Source organism: Eulemur rufifrons, chromosome 27 (assembly GCF_041146395.1).
Source record: "Eulemur rufifrons isolate Redbay chromosome 27, OSU_ERuf_1, whole genome shotgun sequence".
Taxonomy (NCBI): domain Eukaryota; kingdom Metazoa; phylum Chordata; class Mammalia; order Primates; family Lemuridae; genus Eulemur; species Eulemur rufifrons.
In genome coordinates, this window is record NC_091009.1 from 25166304 (window position 1) to 25192280 (window position 25977).

The 25977-nt window shown below is 57.6% G+C and overlaps 2 protein-coding genes across 9 annotated transcripts in view; one reads left to right on the top strand and one right to left on the bottom strand.

The window, feature by feature from the left end:
• LAMB3 (laminin subunit beta 3) overlaps nt 1-22586 on the top strand; it is a 120043-nt gene extending 97457 nt beyond the window's left edge. For all 8 annotated transcript variants that reach the window (XM_069459403.1, XM_069459401.1, XM_069459399.1 and 5 more), the window contains 18 exons: nt 1036-1227; nt 2240-2303; nt 2654-2847; nt 4663-4783; nt 5525-5713; nt 7761-7916; nt 8391-8587; nt 8985-9099; nt 9891-10269; nt 12105-12265; nt 12380-12597; nt 12886-13083; nt 13390-13534; nt 17267-17474; nt 17873-18014; nt 18420-18596; nt 19356-19509; nt 22069-22586. In XM_069459403.1, the coding sequence (XP_069315504.1) occupies nt 1036-1227; nt 2240-2303; nt 2654-2847; nt 4663-4783; nt 5525-5713; nt 7761-7916; nt 8391-8587; nt 8985-9099; nt 9891-10269; nt 12105-12265; nt 12380-12597; nt 12886-13083; nt 13390-13534; nt 17267-17474; nt 17873-18014; nt 18420-18596; nt 19356-19509; nt 22069-22205 (3147 nt within the window). In that variant the 3' untranslated portion in view covers nt 22206-22586. The remainder of the gene's footprint in view (nt 1-1035; nt 1228-2239; nt 2304-2653; nt 2848-4662; nt 4784-5524; nt 5714-7760; nt 7917-8390; nt 8588-8984; nt 9100-9890; nt 10270-12104; nt 12266-12379; nt 12598-12885; nt 13084-13389; nt 13535-17266; nt 17475-17872; nt 18015-18419; nt 18597-19355; nt 19510-22068) is intronic.
• An 865-nt stretch (nt 22587-23451) lies between these two features.
• CAMK1G (calcium/calmodulin dependent protein kinase IG) overlaps nt 23452-25977 on the bottom strand; it is a 28851-nt gene continuing 26325 nt past the window's right edge. The window contains exons 10-13 of the mRNA XM_069459483.1: nt 25831-25918; nt 25171-25595; nt 24468-24595; nt 23452-24320 (exon numbers count right to left, since the gene is read on the bottom strand). Of these exons, the coding sequence (XP_069315584.1) occupies nt 24505-24595; nt 25171-25595; nt 25831-25918 (604 nt within the window). The 3' untranslated portion in view covers nt 23452-24320; nt 24468-24504. The remainder of the gene's footprint in view (nt 24321-24467; nt 24596-25170; nt 25596-25830; nt 25919-25977) is intronic.

Here is a 25977-nt window from a genome sequence, read left to right on the forward strand (position 1 = left end):
GGGCCAGGTACGCAGGCTCTGAGCAGGAATGTGCTGGCGCTGGCGACTGGTTCAGGGCTTGAAGAGGTGGAGGTGGCCTGAGATGGAGTGAGGATGCAGGCAGGGCCAGGGAGCACAGGGCCTCCTCGCTCACAGTCGGGGGTTCAGATTTTATGTGAGAACAATGGGTTGGAGGACTTTAAGCAGAGGAGTGACATGGCCCATTTTAAAAGAAAGCTGTCTCTGTACGGTGAAAGGTGTGACTGAACGAATGTGGGGACATCAGGTGGCACCTACTAGGGTGGTCAGGAAGAGGTGGGCCTGAAGCTAGCGAGACGGGCCTGGGCCTGATGGGGGGTCTGTTGTGGAGGTTGAGTTTATGAACCCGCAGTTCCAGGAAGTGGTCCAGGCAGGGAGCCGTCAGCACAAAGACTGCATTTAAAGCCGCCAGAAATGATGCAATCACCGAGAGAAGGAGCAGGGACACAATATGTCATGCTGAGGAGCACGGGTTTTACCTTTAGGCTAATGCAGATCCGTTGAAGGGGCTCACGGATCTGGTAACCATCTGGGAAGATCTCCTTGGTGAAGTGGGGAGGGTGGTTTGGGGGCCAGGACAAGGGCTGGACACGAGTTCCAGGCTGTGGCCGTCAATCAGCCTCAGCATGATCTTGGCCTGAACCGTGGCCGTGGCAATGAGAGAGAGAGGGAGGGAGAGAGAAGGGACTAGAACCCAGAGCTAGGATAAAAATGGTTGGCTGTGGAACGTGGAGGGGAGGGAGATTTTTCTGGCCTGGAAGCCCTGATGGTGGGCAGAGCTAGGCATCAGGCCTTCTGGATTGCAGACCTAGTTTCTATTACTTTCCGTGGTTCCCCTGGGGGGAAGCTTCTGGGGCCTGTGGTTTGCCAGGAGGGTTGGACCCGGGTGCTCCTGAGCTCACCTGCTCCCGCTGGGCCCCCTTCCTCCTTCCCTCACTGGTGGGGCCTGTTTCTGTGATTGTGTCCCCACGGGCACAGCACCACGCCTCCCCTCCCCACCCTGCCTGTCCTCCGCAGGGGCCCACGCCCGCCGGCATGCTGATCGAGCGCTCCTCGGACTTTGGCAAGACCTGGCGGGTGTACCAGTACCTGGCTGCCGACTGCACCTCCGCCTTCCCCCGGGTGCGCCAGGGCCAGCCTCAGAACTGGCAGGATGTTCGGTGCCAGTCCCTGCCCCAGAGGCCGAACGGGCATCTAAATGGGGGGAAGGTAGGTAGAGGGAACCCTGAAAAAGTAGGCTCCGGGCGGTGTCGGGGGGGTCTCCGATGTCCTGCTGTTCACATGGTCACACGGACTCTTGAGAATTAATGAGAACACCCTGCCAGCTCACCTTTGCTGCCCAGGAAGGACATTTCAGAAACATCTGGGGGCCACCGTGTCACCCTGCCAACCTGCCCTCTTGCATAGCCGCCTCCACGTCACTTACTGGCGCATCACTGTAGCGAGCGGATAAAACCAGTGTCATTCCAGGGAGGGCTTCGGGGTGGCTAGTTAGATGCAAGTGAGCAAATTATAAAAATTTAATTTCACCTTGGTGGGATTTAACACAAATATGAACTTCTTTAGTTTAATCCATCCACCTAGCCTAGTCCTAACCCTGGGAGGGAATTCTGGCATAAGCCAGAGCTCCAGGTCTTCTTGGGTCTGCCCTTATTCAAACTATGTTAACCGTGTTCTCCAGACCCCAGATTAAAAGAAGGGGATTTTTTTCCCCCTAACTTGTGGAGGGTTTGATGTGAAAACTCTTCCTGGGATGTGCAGATGAAGTCACATCCAATGAGTGATTTATTGTTAATAAGAAAACATAGTTGACGTTGAGGTTGTGCAGAGCGCTGTGGTCCCCACAGCCAGGCATCCTTGGGCTCTGAACCCTCTCATTCTTCCTGGATCACTGGAAAATTAGTATCTACTAGACCCTCGTGTGTGGATTATGTATCTTACTGTAGTTTTTGACCCAGGGAAATCAGGAAATTCTTGGGAGGAGACATTGTGCGTGCACACACACACACATCCACACTCTCTCATTTGGGGCCCAGTGATGATCGTGCTCCCCCAGAGCAGCTGGCAGGCCTCACATGCATGGTCTGTTTCAGGCTCAGGTAAGAAGGACTCCAGAGCATGAGGAGGCCGAGGCATCGGATGGAAACGAAGGTTTCCTCTGAGCTTGGGGCCGGCTGTTTATTTCTTCTTCAGTTCTTCCCTTTTTCCCCTCCCTCTGTAGGTCCGACTCAACCTTATGGATTTAGCATCTGGGATTCCAGCAACTCAGAGTCAGAAAGTCCAAGGTCAGCGTGGCCGCCCTTCCTCCCCATGGGCTGTGGGTGGGAAATGAAACAAGGTTGGAACTCAGGTCATGGGAGTTTCCTTGTCTTTTATATCTTTGTCAGCATGATTGGGGATTTAATATTAGCACTTGCCCTGCTTGCTTACCCACTCGGGGTGCAGTGTGCAGGACGCTGTGGGAAGTTGGAGGGCCGGAGAGGATGGCCCCTGGTACCATGACGTTATGAAGGCAAGGAAGAGGGATGGTGGCTTTCCTTATCTATCCTACCCTAGCAGACTCTACTTGCCTCTAACTTCCTTTCCTTGTTTTTGCTTTCCCAACCCATCCCTCCTTGCTGTTGGCACCTTTCAGAGCTGGGGGAGATCACAAACCTGAGAGTGAACTTCACCAGGCTGGCCCCGTTGCCCCAGAGGGGCTACTATCCCCCCAGTGCCTACTATGCCGTGTCCCAGCTGCGCCTGCAGGGAAGCTGTTTCTGTCACGGCCACGCTGACCGCTGCGCCCCCAAGCCTGGAGCCCCGGCCGGCCCCTCCACCGCTGTGCAGGTGACAGCCCAGGGTGGAAAGGGCAGAGGGGAGGGGGCAGGACCAGGGCAGAGGGGCTCCCATAAAACAGGGGGGGCACTAAATGTAAGGCTTGGGTATTTAATACTTCAGCAGCAACAAAAAAGAATCTAGGTGATTTTTATTTCAAAAATCAGAATTTGAGAGGACTTCTTTCGACCTGCTTTATAGTTGGAGATGCTTTTCAGTAGTATATGTTTGGGTGCAGGATGGGGAGCTTAAGGCAATGCTTCTCAACCCTGGCTACATATTGTAATTTCATTGGGAGCTGAAAAAACTGCCCAGACACAGACCTTCTCCTAAGATATTCTGATTTTGTTATTCAGGGGATTCTAATGTACTGCCTAGGTTGACAGCCACTGGTTTGGGGATTCTAAAGTCTCAGCTGGTGGTGAGGTGTGGGGCAGGGTGAGAGAACAACGGTCAGTGCCAACCCTGAGTCCCCCCCAGGCCAGCAGAGTCAGAGTCGGCAGGGACGGGGCTGGAGGAGGTCCGGTCCAGCAAGCCTCTCGGGGGTTTTGCCGTGAGACCAGATTTGAGAACCGCCAGCGGAGGAGAGAGAACTCGGGGCAAAGAAGCGGAGGGTCCTGTCATTTCCCTTTTCCAGGGCATCAGTTCTCCTGCCACCCTACGGGAGTATGACAGTTGTCCTGGTGACAGAGGGGCAGGAGGAAATCATGGACAGGGGCTGGGAGGGAAGCACAGGTGACACGAGCGTTGGTCAGCTTTGTTCTTTCCACTGCTGGGCCAGCTCCTGCCCAGGCTTCAGAGGAGGATAGAGGGAGGCCAGCTCAGGGAATGTGTCATCTCCTGGGGCCCATGAGACAAATCCCTGGAACCAAGGCCGAGGGCATATGAGGAAAACAGCTTGCCATGAGCTGATGAGGAAGGAGTCAGCCACCCAGCCCTGGTGGTCCTCGGGTCTGGGTACACAGCGGAATCGCCACTTTTAAAAGGTACCACTACCTGGGCCTTGCCCCCGAGGTTCAGGTTGAATTGGGCCTGGACGTAGGTATTTTTTTAAAAAAAGCTTCCAGGTGATTCTGATGTGCAACCAACCCTGAGGTCTATGAGTTGGAGGGGCAGGGAGGCCTTACGTGGGAGGGGCCATTCTAGCTTCAGCCTAAGGGACAGGATTTTGCTGGTGCATATGGAGGGAAGGGAGTTCCAGGCAGAAGGAAAAACATCAGTGAAGCCCCAACGATGGGGAAAGTGGGGCTTGCAGGGGAGCAGCTGGGAGTTCAGCCTGCTGTGCTCTTGGCAGGGAGTGGGAGAGAGGATGGAGCGAACTTGACACAGGTCCTTCCCTGAATGCCAAGCTGAAGGTGTTGGGCTTAATTTGGAAGGCAATTAGCACACAATAGCTATTCTATTTTTGTACCTTAATGAGTCTAGTAACAATTCATCATAACAGTCTCATTAGCTAAACAACTGTAGTCACAGATTGTTGGAATATAAATCTCTAGAGGGCCCAACAGCTTCTGTGATCACGCAGTTACCAACAGGGGCATCTGAGCACTTTGCAGGCACTGCCTTGGCCTGGGAATCATGGGAGTGTCCAAGCACAAGGAATGAGCGTGGAAAACCGCAGTAGAGGGGTGGTGCAGGCACACGTGCGTGTGCTGACATGTCACAGGAGCTGGGTGACGTCTGCAGCGTTCAGGGAAAGTGTCCTGGGAGGGCTGGGGTCTGGGCCACGCTGTGTGGTGTGTGGGAGGGTCAGAGGGGAGCGGGCAGATCCATCCCTGGGACCCCCCTTTGTTAATTACTCCTGATGACTGACGGGCCCCTTCCCAGGTCCATGATGTCTGCGTCTGCCAGCACAACACTGCCGGCCCCAACTGCGAGCGCTGCGCGCCCTTCTACAACAACCGTCCCTGGAGACCAGCCGAGGGCCAGGACCCCCACGAATGCCAAAGTATGCGGCTCGGGCCACCCCTCCCCTGTAGGGACTGGGTCTTGTGCTGGCCCCTCTAGGCCTCAATGACCTCACTTGGGACACAGGGGGAATCTAGTTTTTGTTATTTAAATCCAAACCAAATTGCACCTCTGCAATTTAAGCTCTCCTTGCTCTGTATTTTGGTGGCATCCTCCCATTCCCCCCCCCCCCCCCCCTTCTCAGCCAGGCTGGAGAGACCAAAGCCTGGTCTATGCCCCTGATTCCACATGGCTTTCATGGTATCCCCTGCGCCTCCTTTTTCTGTTTAGGACATATCCTGTTTGGGACATATCTGGTTCCCTGTTGTCATTTTGCCTACTTCAGATGGCCCCCTGGAGTCAGGGCCTTTGTCTGCATAAATGAGGGGAAACAGGGATCCTCAGCCCAGACAGAGGCAGTGACCCACAGGAGATCCGTGGTGGCAGTGGGCAGGGTTGGGGATAGAACATTCAAGTGGCTCTTTCTTTGGCCCAGCGTGGCCACTGTTCTTGGGTTCATCCCAACACTGGGAACCAGGAGCCTGAGTTCTCATTCTACTCTGCTTTCTTATTGGTCATGCAACCTTCACTAAATTACGCAAGACTCCCTTGGCCTCAGTTTTCCCATTTCTCTGCCCTGGGTGTCTTGCTGAGTTATTAGAGGTGCTGGGTAGCTGTCATGGCACATAATGTAGATGGCCACAGTGCTTGTCAGATGTCAGCCTGGGACTCTCCTTTCCAGGGTGCGACTGCAACGGGCACTCAGAGACATGTCACTTCGACCCAGCTGTGTTTGCCGCCAGCCAGGGGACACATGGAGGTGTATGTGACAACTGCCGGGACCACACCGAAGGCAGGAACTGTGAGCGGTGTCAGCTGCACTATTTCCGGAACCGGCGCCCGGGGGCTCCCATTCAGGAGACCTGTATCCGTGAGTAGAAGCCCAAGCCCCGGGGACCCAGGCTGTCATTCATCCGTTACTCCCTGTCTGCTCCGGGCACAACAGAATACACGTGCCTGGGGACGCAAAAGCACTTGGGGAACACGAAGACTTGGTCGTGGGTCAGTGTTGCGCCTAAGAAATATTGATTTATGGAAATGCCCCCTATAATATTAGAGACAGAAATGATTTCAGGAGTTTTGGCAGGCTTTGCCCTGAATGAATATGTGAATGTGTTAATTCTTGTATCAAAAGCTGCCTCGCCTCAGGAGGGCGTCTCAATGGTCAGTAGCAGCTGCTGTCCAAGGTGACGCTGCAGACTCAAACCTGTGGCTTTCACCTGCTTTGAACGACAAAGCAGGTTTGCGTGGAGCTGATCGAGGAAGTGCCCGCCCGAGAGACAGACACTTGTGGCTAAAAGCAGTTAGCCCGGGGACAGCTTCTGCTGGACTCCTGACTGCCTGTCTCAATCCACAATAACTAGATAAAGAAATACGGAGCCACTATGTCTCTGTTTAACTTTTCTGCTAAAGTGATAGTTTTATCTTAGAACTTAGAAGTCTATCCTAGAAAGACTTTGTAACCGTTAGTTCACATAGATAGAGTTAATTAAGGGATCCATAGAAGCCTTTTGGGACACTTTGAACCTAAAACGAACTACCTGTTATTATGTAAATCTGTTTCCCCTGGCAACCGATCACTATACCCATAAATGCTGATGTGAAACTTCACTGGGGCCCCACAAATTACAAGGATTTTGTGGGGTCTCCTGACCCCCCTGCTTTTTTGTAAATCTATTCTTTATAAACTGCACCTTCGTCTCTGTGTATTCTTTTATTTTTATATTCTATGATTTTCTTGTCCTTTGCGATGACCCCTGCCTGAGGGACCCGATTCTTTGCTGGGAGCGTAGCTAACTCCCTGCAGGTCAGGACTTGTGGAGATTGTTTTAACTTAGCTGAGCACTACTGAGCAAGTCCCTTAACCTCTCGGGACCATCAATCAATCATTCAGTCAGTACATAGCCCTTATTTTGGGCATAGGAGAGAAAAAAAGTAATATAAAGTTCACGCCCTCAGGGAACACACACATATAAATCATACATACGTGAAAATGAGGGATGAAAGCGCTTTCTCTATGTACACGCGGTTGCCTTTACCATGTCGTAATGCAGTTTGATGTTTATATTTCTACTTCTTCCAACACCAAGAGCTCCTCCGTGGCAGGGATTATGTCTTATACCCTCTGGCCCTGGCACCGGGACTGGCAGATCACCAATGCTCAGGGAGTGTTTGTTGAGTAGACACATGCACGTAAGAGAATGCAACACCCAGAGGCAGTTTAATGTGCCCACAAGGGCCAGTGAGTTCAAACAGAGGGAGGAAACTGGACTGAAACGATCTGATTCGGGCAGGTGTAATCAGGAAAGACTTTCTGGATGAAAGAGTCTTACTTTTTGAAAGGCCTGAAAGAAGTTAGGGAGTGGGGGCCGGGAAAAGCTGGGTCACTTCCTGGTGCTGTTATTTGTTTATGGAAAGAGTGAGACAGAATTGCATTTGCCCCCTGTTTCCAGCATTTACTTGGAATGTGAATTTGAATAAGTTTTTTAACGTGTTTGAGCCTCAGTTTCCTCATCTGTACAATGGGGATAATGATCCCCACCTTTCGGAGTTATCGTGAGGAATACATAAGGCAACATGTGGGAGCACCCAGCTCCGTGCTTGGCACACAGTAGTTGCTCAGTAAATAATGACAACGAAATACTTCTCTGGTACTTAACCTGGGCCAAGTACTGTTCCACTCATTTTGTATCTACTCATGTGTTCCTCATAGGAAGCCTATGAGGGCTGTATCATTATCCCCATTTTATGTATGGGGAAACTGAGGCACAGAAGGGTTTAGTAATGTTACTAAGGCTGTAGGGTTGAAAGCCAGTGGTGGAACCAAGGATTTGAACCAGGCAATCTGGCTGCTAGAATCTACTCTGAACGCTCTACTTTTCTTCATTCCTGCTGCGGTGGCTGCCTTTGTCTCTCAGCTTGCGAGTGCGACCCGGACGGGGCAGTGCCAGGGGTTCCCTGCGACCCAGTGACGGGGAAGTGTGTGTGCAAGGAGCATGTTCAGGGAGAGCGCTGTGACCTGTGCAAGCCGGGCTTCACCGGACTCACCTACGCCAACCCGCAGGGCTGCCACCGTGAGTCGGGGGCCTGGCCCAGCGTGGGGTGGGGCAGGGCGCGCGGGGCCACCGGACCCAAGACTTGCCCTGCTCCTGTGCTCTCTTCAGAGGAGATCCCATCCCGTAAAAGACGGGGCAGACAGTGGGAGCCTGCCAGGCCTTTGCCTGGAGGTCCGACTTCTCGCTCTCCCCCAGCGCCGGGTGCTGTGCCACGGGCCTCCAGCAGGTGGCAGCGCAGGTCTGGGTTGGAAGGCGGGACTGAGCCAGAGGCGGGGCGGGCAGGCGGGCAGGCGGGCAGGCGGGTGGCCAAGCCGCCAGGTGGCTGGAACTGGTGGAAAAGCGCAGTGGCCCTGTGAGTCAGCCACGGTATCTGCAGGGAACGGCCCTGCCCCGTTCTTTTCCCGGGCTGGGCCCCCTCCCTGGATGTGAGTCCTCTGGGGGTGAGTTTTTTGCAGGGTGTTTGCCCGAGCTCAGCAACCCTCCCTCCTGCAGGCTGTGACTGCAGCCCCCTGGGGGCCCGGCGGGACATGCCGTGTGACGAGGAGAGTGGGCGCTGCCTGTGCCTGCCCAACGTGGTGGGCCCCAAATGTGACCAGTGCGCTCCCTACCACTGGAAGCTGGCCAGCGGCCGGGGCTGCGAGCCATGCGCCTGCGACCCGCACGGCTCCCTCGGCCCCCAGTGCAACCAGGTACGAGGTCGGGGTGGCCCGTGGGCCCCTCAGCAGGGACGGGTCCTGCACACCAGCATCTCTGTCTGGCCTCCATGCTGCCCTTCTGGGCCTTTCCGTCGTCAGGCTGGACTACTCCTGTTCCCATTGCCCTTTGGGGAGGCCTCCAGATGTCCCTCCCTCGGTGGCGCTCAGCCTTGGGCAATGCCATATGCCTTCTGAAGGGCCCACTCTGGGCCTTGACTTCAGGCCGTGTCTCTGCGTGGGAGCCCTCGTTTGGGGGTCACACCAGCTCTGCAGGCAGCCGGTGAGCCCTGGATTCTGTCCGCGGACCAGGGATCTAGGACACAGCCCCTGACACCAGGGCAAGGCAGAGCCTGCACGGGAGGGTCCCCTGACGGTGCTGTCTCCCTCCCAGTTCACAGGGCAGTGCCCCTGTCGGGAAGGGTTCGGGGGCCTGACGTGCAGCGCTGCAGCCATCCTCCGCCAGTGTCCGGACCGGACCCATGGAGATGCGGCCACGGGGTGCCGAGGTGCGCATTCACCCCGCGGGCGGTGCCGGGGCTGCCGGGGGCAGAGCACGTGGCTGGGCGGTGGCGGGGGTGCATGGGCCTGCGGCGTGGCAGGACATCTGTGTGGACACGTGTGGTGTGGCCGTGGGCAGCCCCATGAGTGCTCGTGCTCTGGCAGGTCAGCTTGGCCTCCCAGCCCCCAGGACAGGCCTCAGGTCAGGCTGTCCCCACGTCCCCGCAACGGCAGGGTTGCTTTGCTCCCAGCTTCCCTGAGAAAGAGCATTTAGCAGAAGCCGTCTCCAGGGCAGCAGCAAGGAGGGGAGGACATTTCTTCCCCTTTGTAGATGGGGACAGTGAGTCCGGAGGGGGACAGGGAGCGAGTCTGACGTAGCCACAGAGCACAGGACTTGGAGCGTGCGGGACGGGCTCTGCCCTGAGCTCTGCCTCTCCCCTGCCAAGTGACTGAGTGAGTCGCTCCCCCTCTTTGGACTCAGTTTCCTCATCGGCGAGAGAAGGAATGTTGTATTTCACCTCTCTGTGCCTCAGTTGCCTCATCTATAAAGTGGGAAGATAAGAGCGGCGGTGAGGACCAGATGCGTTAAGTGTGCCTGAGCGTGTGACTGCGAGTGGTGCCTGGCATGTCGTGGGTGCCAAGTAAGCTGTTGTTACCATGGTTTTTATTCTGGCTGCAACAGTGTTATTCTAAACCTGTAGAAGGACGCTCAGGCCAGACCTCCTCTTCAGGGCTCCCCCCACCAGACGCCTTTGTCTCGCTAGTCCTTGGCCTCTGACTGTCATTTCTCTCGCTGTAGCCTGTGACTGTGACTTCCGGGGCACGGAGGGCCCGGGCTGCGACAAGACCTCTGGCCGCTGCCTCTGCCGCCCTGGCTTGACCGGGCCCCGCTGTGACCAGTGCCAGCGAGGCTACTGCGACCGCTACCCGGTGTGTGTGGCCTGCCACCCTTGCTTCCACACCTACGACGCGGCCCTCCGGGAGCAGGCCCTGCGCTTCGGCAGCCTCCGCAATGCCACCGCCAGCCTGCGGTCAGGGCCAGGTCTAGGGGACCGTGGCCTGGCCTCCCGGATCCGAGACATGAACAACAAGATCGAGCAGATCCAAGCAGTTCTCAGAAGCGCCTCGGTCACAGAGCAGGAGGTGGCCCAGGTGGCCAGTGGCATCTCTGCCATCAGGTGATTGCATTTCCCTGGCGAGCACTTAGAGGGATGATGCCGTGAGGGGGACAGGCTGGTCCTCTGCACTTGTACAGCCCGTCTCACTGTTCGAGGCCCTTGCATGTGTGAACTACACGCTGCAGGCCCGTGAGGCTGGTGTGGTGGGGGTGTTGCTTCTGCCATGCAGGTGGGAAAACAGGCACAGAGGTGACGTGACAGAGCCATGTGGCCCCCGGGGGCAGAGCTGGGGCTGGGGATGCAGTCTGGGAGCCCAAGCCCTGCCTGCTTTGAAGTGCCTGGTGCTGCCGGGGGGAGAGCCGGCTCTGGATTAGTCACCCTGGCGCAGGGCGTCCGAGAGGCAGGGGCTCTAAAAATAACTCACATTTGCCTTTGGAATGGCAGCGATCCTGCCCACACCCCCAGCCCACCAGCAGAGTCGCCTTCTTAGCGAGCTTTGGTTCTGAAAGTTCCTATAATTAGTTCGCGTTCCCTAAGCGCCGGCTTCCTGACGGCACGCAGAGCCCTCCAGGTGTGGGGTCGGCGGCAGGGAAAAGGCAGCCAGAGAAGAATGAAAACTGAGGTTTGGTGACTCACGGGTGTGCTGGAGCTTCTCTTGGGGGCTCTGGCAGAGGAGCTAGAGCAAATGTTGGGAACCATTCGTTCATTAATTCACCCCACATATTTTGTAACCATCCATTAGGAGGTGCTGGGGACACTGAGCCTCTCTCACTGTCCTGGAGAGGCTCACACCGGGAGAGTGATGTGTGAACCGTGAACTGTGGTGTGACGCATGTCATACGAGAACTGGAACTCCGACAGAGGGTGGTCATGGCAGGCTTCACGGGGAGGTGCCATCTGCCCTAAGTCTCAGACTTGGGCATCATCCCGCAGGCTGGAAACACAGGCACGGAGGGGTGGTCCATGGAAGGGTGTTCTAGGCCTGAGCAAAGCCTGAAGGGAGAGAAAGTGAGGCTTGTAGGAGGCAGTTGGTGGCTGGTTGGTGGAGCTGCAAAGGACATGGGGAGAGAGGAACCTTTGACAGCTCAGTGGCCGTGGCCCTGGGGGCAGGACCCCGAGCTCCCTTTGGGGGGGTGACCAGTGGGCAGTGGTGTTGGGGTCTGGGAGGTGGGGAGGTGTGGACTGCGGAAGAGAGACGTGAGAGCCACGCTGTGCAGGTGGGGGCTGAAGTCAGCCCGTGGAGAGTGACGGGGAGGGGTCAGGGTGACAGTCCTCACGGAAGCCAGGGGCAGGGAGAGGGGGAGGAGAGTCGGGCATGCTGGGCTCAAGAGAGTTCTGAGGACCCACCTGCAGAGGGAGGGAGGAAGGTGTGCGGGCGCTGCCAGCCTCTGCCCAGCGAAGCGTCTTTGCTGAAGGCCTCTGCTTGTCCTGACTCGGTAGCGGTTGTGCCAAGGCCATGGCTGGCTCTGGGGAGGCCAAGCCCCCTCCTATATTTTATTTTATTTTTAAATTATTATTATTATTATTTTTTTTTTTTGAGACAAAGTCTCACTCTGTTACCCGGGCTAGAGTGAGTGCCGTGGCGTCAGCCTAGCTCACAGCAACCTCAAACTCCTGGGCTTAAGCGATCCTCCTGCATCAGCCTCCCGAGTAGCTGGGACTACAGGCATGCACCACCATGCCCAGCTAATTTTTTCTATATATTTTTAGTTGTCCAGCTAATTTCTTTCTATTTTTAGTAGAGATGGGGGTCTTGCTCTTGCTCAGACTGGTCTCAAACTCCTGAGCCCAAACAATCCACCCGCCTCGGCCTCCCAGAGTGCTGGGATTACAGGCGTGAGCCACCGCGCCCGGCCCCCTCCTATATTTCAGTGACAGCTCCTCTCCTATCTCAGGCGAACTCTCCAGGGCCTGCAGGCGGATCTGCCCCTAGAGGAGGAGACACTGTCCCTCCCGGGAGACCTGGAGAGTCTGGACAGAAGCTTTAGTCGCCTCCTCCTTATGTACCAGAGCAAGAGGGAGCAGTTTGAAAAACTCAGCAGTGCCGACCCCTCAGGTGAGCACAGGGCTTCTAAGCCCCCTGCGCCACGGCCACGGCCCTCCCCTCCTGCCCCGCCATCTCCAGGCCTCTGAGCCCGGGAGCGGCCCCTTCCCTCCCCTCTCCCCACAGGGGCCTTCCGGATGCTGACCACAGCCTATGAGCGGTCATCCCAGGCTGCGCAGCAGGTCTCCGACAGTGCCCGCGTGCTGCGCCAGCTCAGGGACAGCCGGAGAGAGGCAGAGAGGCTGGAGCTGCAGGGGGCAGGAGGCAGCGCCGGCGGCCCCCAGCTCGCTGCACTGAGGCTGGAGATGGCTTCCCTGCCTGACCTGACACCCACCATCAACAAGGTGACTCAGGGCATGGCGTGCCACTCCCTGGAGCCCCTGCCCCAGCTAGTCACACGACTGCTGCCGCCTGTTCCCCACTAGGCCACACCTGCCCCCGTGAGAAACCCACCCCACACTCCACCCATCCCGACCTCGCGCCCCTCACTGTGCGCCCAGCAGTTGCCAAGGAAACAAGTTTCTGGTGCCTGGTTGTCATGGAGCTGTCTGGCTGTTTGTTTCCTGGGTGTGGGCCGGGAGCAGTGGTTGAGGGGCCTTGGGTGGCATCTTTGACACCCCATTTCCCCTCAGCTCTGCGGCGGCTCCAGGCAGACGGCCTGCACCCCTGGAGCGTGCCCTGGCGAGCTGTGCCCCCGAGACAACGGCACGGCCTGTGGCTCCCACTGCAGGGGTGCCCTCCCCAGGGCCGGCGGGGCCTTCCGGACGGCGGGGCAGGTGGCCAAGCAGCTGCGGGGCTTCGACGCCCAGCTCCAGCAGACCAGGCAGATGGTAGGTGCGGCGAGGCGGGTGGGCACAGGCAGGACGGAGCCCTGCGCAGTTCAGAGTTCCCATTTACCGTCAGGAGACCAAAGCCCAGAGACGTTAGGAGACCTGCTCAAGGCCCCACAGCAAGTGCCAGATAGCACGTGGAGCCAGTGTTTGGGCTGTCATTTTTTTTTAAATCCAACACCCACATATTTCTTCTGGGGCCACACTGGGTTGGTTACAGATGCTTCCTAGGTAGGTCTTGGGTGGAGGCTGCCGAGAGGCTCCCTTGGGGCCTCCACGCCGCTGACCCACGGGGTGCGCCGGCAGATCAGGGCAGCCGAGGAGGCCGCGGCGCAGGTGCAGTCGGACGCCCAGCGCCTGGAGACCCAGGTGAGCACCAGCCGCTCCCAGATGGAGGAAGACGTCCGCCGCACGCGGCTCCTCATCCAGCAGGTCCGGGACTTCCTCACAGGTGAGGCTGGTCTGCCCCTGCCCCTGGCTGACGCCTCCTGCCTGCCCCTCGCTCCCACGTTCAGGTCATCAGCTGGCCACCTTCCCTCGTCCCCACACCTGCCACCACCCTGGCCCAGGCCTCCATCGTACATCTGGACTGTTGCCATGGCCTCCTCGTTGTTCTCTCGCCTCCTCCCTGCTCCCCTGTGACCCATTCTCATTCTCAACAGAGCAGCCTGCAACGTCTTTGAAAAATGTCTAAGTCAGATCATCACATCCACTCTGGCTTAAAATCCTTCAGTGGCTTCAGCATGTCCTTGGAGTAAACTCCCGACTCCTGGCGCGGCCTACAAAGTCTGGCCTGTGTCCATGTCTGGCTGTGACCTTTCGCTCCTCTCGCCTTCACTCACAGGCTGTCCTTAGGCAGGTCAGGCTCTTGCCTGCTTTGGGGACCTATATTTGCTCTTCCTCTGCCCGGAATGCTCTTTCCAAGGCTGCTGCTGCTTGTGGCCTCTCCTGACCACCCTTTCGGTGCTTGTCCCCTCCTGTCCCATCCCCCGCTGCAGTCTGACCTCCATTGCGCTGCTCAGACTGGTGCATTTGTGTACAGGTGGATTATTTGTCACTGCACTAGACTGTAAACTCCAAGAGGGCAGTGATAGTCATCTGTCGTGGTGACCGCTGTGTCACCCAGCCTAAGGCCAGACACAGAAAGGCACCCGACACTGGCGGAAGGAATAAATGAGCAGACCCCCTCCCCGGCTGCCCCGGGGGGCGAGGAAGGGCTGTGCTATGGAGAGATCCCCGGACTGGACCCGGGGGACTGGGGTGACTTTGGGCAGGTTGCTTTCCTTTTTGCCTTGTCTTTTGCTTCTATAAACAGGAGTGGTAGTATTTCACGGTTTATTCTGAGGATCAAATAACTGATGTAAAATGCGTTTTGAAAAACTAAAGGTGCCTCAGGAACGAGAGTTGGTATTATTAGATTTCTGGTTCCTGCCAGGCAGTTTGCTTGGCTGGGAGCCCAGTTAATATGAGCCGAGGGCTTAGTGTAATGACAGTGGCTCTTCTTGCTACTATGACAGTGTTTTTGCCCAAATAGGCCAAAGCCTCCTCCAGAGTGCAGATGGCAGGTCTGAGAGAGGCAGGAAGGACCCACTGAGGTCCCCTGACTTGCTTAAGGCCGTGAGGTCCACACTGGAGGGATGTGTCACCTGGGGATGCGGGGAGATGGTGCCCAACTGACGTGGCTGACAGGGCAGGCCCAGGGCTGGGCTCAGACTCGCAGTGGAGGGCGTCTTGCCCTGCCCGAGTCAAGCCCAGTGAGGCCGAACGGCCACTTGCCCTGCCTTGACCTCAGCCAGGGCCCTGGCCTCGGGGCTGGGAGCTGGGGTGGAATCCTCTCGTGCAGGGCCACCCGGACTCACGTGAACAGGTGGGGAGCTGCCAGGCCCCCTTTGTCCTCTCAGTTAAACTCACGTCTCGGGTCAAGTCCTAGAATGAGTCCGAGGGCAGAGAGAAAAAGCAGGACCCAGAGAGGGACCGGGGAAGTTTCCCGCAGTTGTCACAGCGGCAAGTTCTAGTCTCCAGGGTCCTGGTGCAGGAGGCGCCCGGTGCTGGCTGCTGTTGGATACGGGTCACGGTGCGGGAGCGAGAGTAGGTCTACGGGGGAGGAGAAGACATCGTCTTCCCCGGTTCTTCAAATGGAATTGACAAAGCGAACAGTTAAGGTTTATTAAGTTATTGTTACCGAGTGTCAGGCATGTATTACATTATTTAATGCTGACTACATCAGCTAAGTACTATCACCACTTCCACTTTACACATAAGGAATCTAGGCACAGAGAGGTTAAGCAGCCTGCCCCAAGGCCTCCAGCTTGGAGGTGGTGCAAGTTGGAGTCAAGCCTGATAACTCACTTCATTGTCCACACTCTGCATTATTGCCCTGTGGGATGGACACGTACACGCGTGCACGCTCTGGTCTCCTCGCCTTTGCTAATGCTTTTCTTCTCCCCTCCCCCACCTCCCCTGACCTGGCTGACTCTACTTACCCTCTAGGAATCCTCCTTGGACCTATCAGACTGGGTCAGGAGCCCCTCCCATGGCCTTCCCGGCACCTGCGCTGACCTCCTCACTCTGTGTTGTGCTTCCTTGTTTATGTGCCTGTCTGTCCCACTAGATTTCCAGCTCCATAAGGGCAGGGACGGAGTCTAATTTGATTTGCAGTCCGAACTCCTCCCGCGCTATTGTTCAAAGCACCATGTATGCTTGCTGAGCCCAGCCCGATACTCAGAAGGCCATGAAACTGGGTGTCACACAGGCCAAGCTCGTGGGTGCCGCGGGAGCAATGCGGAATGAGGGAAGGGCCAGAGCGAGGCAGGCAGGTGCTCACTGTGGGAGGCTTTCTGCAGGTGGAGCGTATTAAGCCTTGTTTTGCGAGCAGGACTCTGGCTGAGAGGAAGGGTTGACGGTCTCTGTGGGAGGGTCCTCGTGAAAGCTCGCGTTTGGGATAAACCCGCTGAGTTAAACTCAACCACAGTTGCCACGTGGGCTCCTGCAGCGTGCTGCTGCGTGCACCCGAGGGACACAGATGAATGGGCGTGGCTTCCGCCTTCCGGGAATGTCCTTCCACCTGGCATAGGGAGGGGGCTGGTGAGGAAACCCTCTGGTTGTGGAATGAGGCTCAGGCCCCGGAGGGTTCAGGCCGCAGGGCAAGCCATGGGGGGGGGGCCTTCCTTCCCTAACACCTCAATGCCAGTGAAATCTGTAAAAGGGAACAGGGAGAGATGGGGAGCTGATGTCATCTCTGTACTTCTTATTTTCTGACTCAGAGTTGGCGCAACAACTCTTGCCAGTAGATTATTTCATGTCACCCCCTCAGGTTGGGGATCATTATTCCCATTTCCCAGATCAGGAAACTGAGCTCAGAGAAGCCACTTGACTTGCCCCGGGCTGCTTGGATAGGAAAGGGGAGATCTGGACCTGGAACCTTTTCAGTCCTCCATTCACTCTGCAAACGCTGAGGACCTCCAAGGGCCAGGCACTGCGCGGGGTCTGGGGGTACGGCCGTGGACAGAACCCGTTCCCTGCTCTTATGGGGCTTTCGTTCTAGTTGAATGAGTCCGGTGTTCAGCCTGTGGGTGTTGCTAAGTGCTAGAGAGAAGGACGTGGCGGGGAGGGAGGGTAAGGGATACTGGTCTAGGGTGGAGGCTGCAGCTCTAGATTGGGTGGCCGGGGTTGGCCTCTCTGAGAAGGTGACTTTCCAGCAAAGACCTGATGATTCTTATCTGCCTTTGCAAAAATGAGCTTTCTGGCCTGAGTGGGGGTGCGGGGAAGGGGTTTTACTGCCAAGGAAGCAGCTCCAGTTCCTGGCCGTTCCTCCCCATTTAGGGCTGATTGTGTATGTGCTGCAGGCATTGTTCCGTACCAGCTGTCTAGCACCACCTCTTTCTCCCCAGCCCACAGCTTCCTGTGGCACCAGACACTTAGTTGCCACAGCTGTGCAGACACCCCATCGGCACGCCTCCTCTCAGCCCCAGCATGGAGCACAGGACAGTCATCCTCCTACAGCATTCCCAGACGTTCCCGGAGAACAGGCACTGAGTCTGGTTGAGAGGGGCAGCAGCTCCTTGGGGCACCGTGGCAGAGGGCCACCGCATGTGACTCCTGAGGGTGCAGCTCAGCCTGGCGAGGCCTCAGATCTTTGGGGAGCTGAGTGGGCTCCCACATCTGATGCATGGCTGTCTTCCAGACCCTGACACCGATGCGGCCACCATCCAGAAGGTCAGCGAAGCCGTGCTGGCCTTGTGGCTGCCCACAGACTCAGCCACAGTCCTGCGGAAAATGAATGAGATCCAGGCCATCGCGGCCAGGCTGCCCAACGTGGACCTGGTGCTGTCCCAGACCAAGCAGGACATCGCGCGGGCCCGCAGGCTCCAGGCTGAGGCCGAGCAGGCCAGGTACGGCCTTGGCCCTGTACTTCTCCCTGCGCGGGTTGGGCTGGTGTGTGGCTCCCCAAAGCCATTGCCGGGAGAGGGGTGCAGAGAGTGGGGAGACAGGAGGGGGTGCTTACTGTGGCGGGGGGTGGCTAAGTGACACACGGAGTCCAAGTTAAACTTTTCTCGCTTGACCCTGTCTTCCCTGTTGGACACTGTGCCCAGCGGTGTCTCGGGCATGACGTTCACATCCATCGTGCCTGCTTGGGGGGTCCTGGGGGTCCCAGCTACTGAGTCAGTACTCCCCTTGCTCTTTGTCTTGGCTGGGAAGCGTGTTCTCTCGGATCGGTGCGTGATGCGAAGCACACATTCATTCATTCCCCGTTCACTCATTGTCTCTCCTCTCCCTTCTGCCTCCCCAGGGGCCGAGCCCACACCGTGGAGGGCCAGGTGGAGGATGTGGTCGGGAACCTGCGGCAGGGCACGGTGGCGCTGCAGGAGGCTCAGGACACCATGCAAGGCACCAGCCGCTCCCTCCGGCTTATCCAGGACAGGGTTGCTGAGGTGAGGTGTCATGGCTTCCTCCCCCAATATTTGGGAATGAACAGACAGATTTAGGCGCAAGGCATAGAAGGTGCCAGAAAGTGACCTGAAGGAATCTGGGCTGGAGTTCTAGAGTTGGAGGGTTACAGGCCTCGGGGCTGACTTGGAGCCTTGGGTTTTCTGGTCTCGTGACTAGGGTGCAGAAGGCGTGGGTGAACACTGAGCTACGGCAGGAGTCGGGGGTCAGCTGGGCTGGAGAAGGAAGGGCCGGGGTGTCGGTGGACAGATAGGGGCTTGGGAGGGGACAGTCATGACGTCCCGGTGGGAGAGAGCTTCCTCTGCCTGCTGAGTTGGAGAAAAGGTGGGGATGAAGGCCCTTGCCTGGGAGACACACCACAACCCCCACATGTCCCTCTTCCCGTACAGGTTCAGCAGGTCCTGGGGCCAGCGGAAAGGCTGGTGACAGGCATGACGGAGCAGCTGGGTGACTTCTGGGCACGGATGGAGGAGCTCCGCCGCCAGGCCCAGCAGCAGCGGGCACAGGCAGGCCGGGCCCAGCAGCTCGCAGAAGGCGCCCACGAGCAGGCACTGAGTGCCCAGGAGGTACAGAGAGGGCAGAGTCAGCCCAGGACGCACAGCCAGTGGGGGCCTTGAGCAGGAGGGGGCTTTGCACACTTTATAAAACCATGGACACAACAGCGCTTAGAATAACAGAACCAGAGGGGACTCCAGGATTAACCTCAACCTGGCATCTGATTTCTCTCTCTGCTGCCTTTGGTGTAGCCAGCTCGGGGACGCTGGAGCTGATCTAGTCTGAGCCTCTCCCTTTGCAGACGAGGGGGTGCCTTGTCACGGGCCTGACACTCATCTACAAGGCAGGTCTCTTGACACCCAGTGCAGAGCTTGTCTCCTGGGTCCCCAGGGAGGACAGTCTTTCCTTACCTGAGCTCCCTCATTGTCAGAGCAGAGAGAAGATCAGAGAGCCACTCTCAGTGCCCCAAGTGTGCCACCTGCTTCCCGCCGGGCCAGGAACGTTGGCACTTGCAATCCTGGTACAGGGCCCAAGTCGCTAAGTCCACTGCCAAGTAGCAGCTTAACAGTAACACACTGTTACGTGCCTGACGTCGTGCGGGAAGTGAGGTGGCAATGACAGGAGCTGGAGATGGAGGGAGGGAAACACCGAAGTTTAAGACACAGTCTGTGCCTCGGGGGGGGGTTTACAGGCAAACCCAACGCTATCGGGGGATAATAGGACACACCTTATCGCTGTGTGTTGATTGGGGTGATATCAAGTGCTTTCAGCACAGGCCTTTAGGACCTTGGATGCTGCCGATGGCGCTGAGACCGTTCTGTCTCTTTCAGGGATTCGAGAGAATAAAGCAGAAATATGCCGAGCTGAAGGACCGGCTGGGTCGGAGTCCCCTGCTGGGTGAGCAGGGCAGCCGGATCGTGAGCGTCAAGGCAGAGGCGGAGGAGCTGTTTGGGGAGACCGTGGAGATGATGGACAGGATGAAAGGTGAGGGAGTGGGCCAGGGTGTGGGCGGCCGGGCACCCCAAAGGCCGGTGCCAACCCAGGGCTCCCGAAGCCCACTCTTGTTGGACTATCGGAGCTCAGGGAGTGGGGTCGGGTGGGTGTCCTGAGCACCCAGGAGGTGTGAGGGGCACGATGGGGCTGGGGCCTGCAGAGATGCTCACACCACCCGCCCACCCTCAAGCAGCTTGCAGGGCACATGGGGCCGCTCTTCCCGTCACCTGCACGATGCACAAAACTGTTCTACAGGACAGGGTGGTCTGTGCCAGGGGCAGAATAGTGAGAGCTCTAGGGGTTCAGAGGATAAATAATTTCAGAGAGACATGGTCCGTGAAGGTAAGAAAGGGTGAGATTGGAGGAGGGCCTGGGGGGATGCGTAGGTCTGGGAGAGGCAGCGGGGAAGAGGATGAGAGTGGTGAGAAGGAGAAGGCGCGCTCTGAGGCTGGGGACAGGAGAGGAGGGTTGACGAGGAGCTGGTGGGAGAGAAGTGAGTGGCCTGGGGCAGTGTGGCTGGGTCCGCGTGTTGGGCTTCCAGTGCGAGGAAGAGGAGGGTGGACAGCCCTGGAGGCAGCAGGGCACACCTGAGGGTTTCAGATATGGCAGAGACATAGTGAAAGTAGCTTTTGGAAGGATTCTGAGGTTTCAAAGGGGAGCAGGGGCCCCCGGGAACCGAGTCAGTCTCTAAGGTGGAATGACAGGCCACTGGGCTGGCGTGTCCGGTGGATGCCACCAGCAGCGTTTCTCTGGATTTCAGCAGGAGTGACTGGCAGAAGCCTCTATGGGTAGCCGGGTGGACCCCGCAGAGAAGGCTGGGCTGGTGGGCTGGTAACGAGTCGACGTGAGGTTGTGAGACGTGAGACCCCCGAGGGCAAGGCCAGAGGCACTGCCCCAGGGGAAGGAGCCAGCGGCTGGGTCCGTGCCTGCTCTGGCTTTGCTCTTCGATGCTTTTCTTGACAGTAAAGAATTTGTTCATCAGATCTGTGGGTGACAGAGAGTTAAGACACGGGATAACAGAGCCAATATTCTAAGGCAACAGCAAAAGTCTAAAAGGATGGGCTGAAGCTAATAGATGAAATTAAATAAGGAAAAAAGTGATCTCGCACTCTGGCCCTGTTTGGGCTTAAACCCACAGGTACAGCTCAGGGGAGGCCTGGCCTCTCAGTGGCCACGGTCACTGAAGATACTTTATAACTGGTGAGTGATAAGCAAACACGAATTGTCACTCACCTGAGAATGACCCAAGAGTTTGAGTAACTGCAAGCTTGTTATAAGCCGGCAAGATCTTGCTACTGCCCAAAGAATTAATAAGCACAAAGCACCAAAGTAAGGGGGTACTAGCTCAGGGGTGACAGTCACACTATGTGGCCGATGGTGTGGCACGTGCCCACCAGCCAGGAAAGGCTCGGGTTGCAGGGCTGGAATAGGAACGTAGATGCTTGCGGGAATTGGCCTTTGATTGCAGGGTAATGGGAGGATGGTGCAGGGGGCTCCTGGGGGCTGAGAAGAGCAGCTATTGAACGATCGCTATGGGCATATTTCAATATTTTATCAACCTGTGGGTCCGTGTGGGTGCCCACTGGCTCAGTGTCAACCCAGTGATAACGCTGTGACACTTGCTCGTGGGATCTCACCTGGGGCCTGGGGCCGAGGTGGTGGCTCCTGCATCCTCGGAAGGGATGTGGACAGACCCGCGTGCACCTGCGGTGGGGGAGTGACTCGGCCATTGCATCAGACGAGGGGTGGATGAAAGAACTAGACACGTTTAGCCTGGAGACAGCAGAACCTCAGAAGTGCGAGGGATTGCCATGCCGGAGCAGAGCAGATACACCCTCGTACGCCCAGGAGACAGACCTGGGGCAATTGGGTGGAAGCAAGAAGGGGTCAGATTTTGGCTTCACGAGAAGATGATGTTTTAGTAACCAGAGCTGCCTTAAAGTTGGAGCCTCGTGAGGCAGGTCCTGCTACGTCTCTGTTCCTGGAAAAGTTCAGGCTGAGGCTGGGCACCAGCTTTCGTGGATGTGGCAGAGAAACTCCTGCCTAGAGGCAGGGGGGTACAGGCCGGACTGGCATGCTCTGGGGGTGGTGTGCAGAATGGACCTAGATTTCTCTGGAGTGGCACTTTGGGGCGGCAAAGTGAGGAGGAATTCTGGGTACCCGGCTGGCTCTTTGCCGAGGTGCCCACTTGAAGATCGTTGATGGGATGGCAGCTGTCTGGGGCCACCAACGTCGGATTGCTAATCTTGGTGCCTGTGGCCCCCCTCATCAGCCTGGGACAACTGAGAGAGCCCAGAGCAGAGAGAGGGGCAGGGGCACAGGGGTAACTGGAAGTGGGGGACTCCAAGGCCTGGGCCCTGCAGGTTTCTAAGCGTGGGGGAGAGGCTGGCGGGGCTCGAGGCTGGAGGGGTCACTGCCTTAGCGGCCAGATCCCCCTGGAGGAGTTTCTCCTGCACGTGCTCCCTCCAGGTAGGGGAGGAGAAGGAAGGGTTGGGAGGCTTTGGGTGTCTCACCACCAACCCCTCCCCCCACTGCTGTCTTTTGCCGCAGACATGGAGTCAGAGCTCCTGCGGGGCAGCCAGGCCATCCTGCTGCGCTCGGCGGACCTGACGGGGCTGGAGAAGCGCGTGGAGCAGATCCGAGACCACATCAACGCGCGCGTGCTCTACTACGCCACCTGCAAGTGACGCGCCAGTCCCAGCCCCGGCCCCGCTCACCTGCCCTCTTTGCTCCTGGGGGGCAGGCTGGGCTGGAATGTGCCCCAGCTTCGGGAGACTTTGATGCTGCTCAGCACAGCCTGGACCCCCTGGCGTGAAGCTACCAAGGTCACCCTGGGCTTCCGCTGAGCCTGAGCTGACTGGACAACTGCATTTGAAGGGCGAAGACGGTGGAGGTGGGCATGTCATCGTGACTAGGAGCTTTCCAGCCAAGGGATCTGGGCCGGGTAGTATCCTTGCCCTTTGTTCTCTGTTGTAGCTGAATCCTAGACCAACACAAAAACTTAACAAAAAATAATGTAAAAATGAAAAGGCCAATAAAAATCTTTGGAAAGGAGCCTTGGAGGTTCAAAGAGGGAAAATGGTCTGTGTCCCAGCTAAGTGAGCCTTTGTTCCTTGTTTCTGCCGCCCACGTGGAGCTCCTGCTCCGTTCAGCTTGCCGGGCACCCAGACTAGGGGCCCTGGGCCCCTCTGCCCCAGGATCTGATGGGTTCTATCCTTGAGACACTAGAGGAGTTTTCACCTTGGAACAGCCCTACGGCTTCTCACTTACAGGTGGGAGAGAGAAATCCATAGAAGCGAAGTCACGTGTCCCAAATCACAGAGCTCCCAGAGGCAGGACTAAGACCAGGGTCTGTGTCTCCCGAGGTCTCAAATGTACCTGGGCGTGGGGGTGGGTGGGAAGGGGAGACTACGGAATGGCATGAACATCTGGGTGCTGACCGTGGCCCAGGCAGGCACCGTGCGAGGCAATTTATCTCCATTACCTTCTTCACCGTTGTTAATGATGCTAATTATTCACTCAGTCCTGTGCTGGGCACGTCACCTGCATCATCTCACCATGTAGGTGCTGCTCTTATTCCCATTGGACAATGAAGAGACCGAGGCACAGACGGCTAAGTAACCTACCCAAGGTCACAGACACGCAGGTCGGGGCAGAGCTGGGGCTCAAACTCATGCCCGTGTAGTGCCGTCATTAAGGAAGCAGCCGCCGAGCCAGACTGCCTGGGCTCCACCGGAACCTCCCCCAAGGGGCTGTCGGGAGGAGTAGCTGAGTCAATTGTGCAACTCGTGTCACAGGGTGCCTGGCACACTGTGTGCTCCAGATACGCACCAGCCACAGTGCCGGCTCCTACCTGACCTCGGCTGCCCGTGTGCTTTCCACGCCAGACAGGCTCAGCAGTCTCTGACTTTGAAAGAACCACATGAAACCTTGTAGAGAAAAATATGTCCATTTTATTGAGCACAACACTGAGCATGAAGCTGGAGGGGGCGGGTAGTGAGGGAACTGGGGAAGGACAAGAACAACGTGCCTGTCTTTCAAGGAGAGAAGGGGGAACAGAGGCGGGATTAGGGTTCCTGGCTGAAAGTAAAATAGTCAACTTCCCATGTTAAGGTAACTGGTTGTGTGCGTGGAGGGTATGTGGCCAGGGTGAGAATTCTGCACAGTCCCTGGCCGTGAGTGTCTTTCGATTCCACCCTGGAGGGTGCGGCGCTGCTTCTAGATTGAGGCACAGAGGGAGGGGACAGAAGTGTGCCCGGGAGCTGGCTGGGTCTCAGCGTGGGTGAGAATTGAGCCTGCGGTTAAGGATCGGGACTTCGAGAGCTCGCGGCAGACCACGGGGAGCCGCCTGTCGTTCATGCAGATGGGCAGGCAGCCACGTCAGCGAGCCCATTCTGGCCATGGGGACGGAGCGTGTGCAGAGCGGGGGCTGGGCGGATGCTCCATATGGCTTTGCTTAGAGAAGGTGACACAGCCTGGCCAGCTCATTAAGCTTTTCACGACAAACAGCACAGACCCAGGCGAGAGCTATCTACGCACACTGCACAGAGCCACGGCACGCGGGGTGTGGGGGCAGAGAGCAGGCAGGTCAGGGGGACCTGGAAGCCGGCGGGTGCTGCTCCTCCTGCCCGTAGCTTCAGCCGAGGCCTCCGTGCCTTGGGGCTCCCTCCCAGGCCTCCTTGACGGGCTGGTGCCTTTTCCAGAACCTGCTCCTGCCAGGCCCTGCTCCACTTGCTCTTCTGTCCTCGCTCTGCCGGGTAGACGCCACGTTTGGAAGGGCAGAGAGGAGTTGGATGTCTCTCCTGTGGGAAAGCGGTGCAGGGCGAGGTGGGGCTGCCATCTCCAGCCCCCCGCAGGCCCCATCACTGAGACTCTGGCTTGGGGCTCTCCTCTGGGACAGAAGCTCTCCCCAGGCCCCGGGCCCTGGCCCTCTGGCCTCTCGTCCTCACCTGAAAGTTGCAGTGACACGGGCACAGGCTCCAGGGATCACATGATGAGACAGACGCCAGTCTGCCCTGCCCGGCAGTGGGAGCTGCCACCGGCTTTCACAGGCACCATGACCTCAGATTTGAAGTTTCTAGAAAGGAAGGGAAGCAGCAGCCTTTGAAGCATTTGAAGAGGGGAGAAGCTTTGGGGGTGGTTCTCTGTGCCTGTGGCATCCACTCAGCTCTCCCTTCTCGAGGTTCGGAAAGTTCAAACCCCTGCAGGAAAGACATACAAGACAACCAAGTCCTGCCGACCCCTTTCCTCCCCCAAGACACAGAAGCCCTGGACACTCGACGAATCTAATGCTCACCACTCACATGTACCCAGTTTTCTGTGGGCTTTTATAATCTCTGTTGCTTCACTAAACTTTTACAGTGCCTCTGTGAGGCAGGCTGAGCAGGTAAATGTACTTCAACCCATTTTACAAATGAGCAAACTAGAGGCAGAGACATTTACTGACTTGTCAATGGCCTCACGGCCAGTGAGTGACAGGGACAGGGCCAGAAGCATTTCCCTTGAACCCTGACCCGGAGCTCTTCCCACCCCTTAGAGCTGCCCGTGAGCAGGAGAGGCCTCTTTGTCCATTGCTGTCAGTCCTCCCGCCTGAGTTCTTTCAGACCCAGGCTGAGCAGGGCGGGGGCTCCGTCTTTGGCTGGAAATACGTACTGTTTTTTGTTGGCCTTTTTGAGGAGCGTGGGCTCGGAGCAGTAGGAGGACTTCCCTTTGCTCCCGGTGCTCAGGCAGCTGGAGCAGCAGCCGCAGGGCTCGCCGGCCAGGGGCCCCTGGTGCATGGGCACCAGGCTGCTGCTGATGCGGAGGGAGCCGTTGACCAGGCAGTTGAGGGACCTGCCACCGGGGGCAGCGGGCCGGCCACCGTGCTGGCAGGGCAGCCGGGTCAGGGCTGGGAGTGCCACGCTCCGGTCCAGGACGGGTGCCTCGGTGATGGTGATCTCGGGTGAGCTGGGTCTAGAGGCTTCTGAGGCCGGAGTGATGGGCGGCCTGTTCTCCACCTCAGGGCGGGCGTCCGGGCTGTGCAGGTTCATATGCAGTTTCCGCATGTGGTGCACCACGGCGGCCGCGTTGAAGGCTTGCTAAGGAGACACGAGAGCAGCCTCGGGCCTTCTGTGTCCTCAGAGGACCTCGGGCTCAAGGTTTCCCTTTGCCTTGTGGCCTCGTGAAACCAGTGTGCCATTTGTCCTTTCAGGGAGGGTGCAGGGAGCTCCAGTGCCTGCTGGGACGCCCCGAGGAAAGCCCTCATGGCAGCCCCCGCCAGCCCAGCCTCCCGGGGCCCAGACAGCCTGCTCTCCCCTGGGGAGGACAGCTTACCCTCCACTTGCTCTTAGCAAAGTTCTTCTGGATCTGCAGGCTGACTGACGGGTAGATGTCCCGGTGGAGGGCTGTGTTTCCGTCGATCCTGTGGATGCAGGAGGGGACACCTGCATCCCCTGGCTAGTAGGTGGCTATGGCACTCAG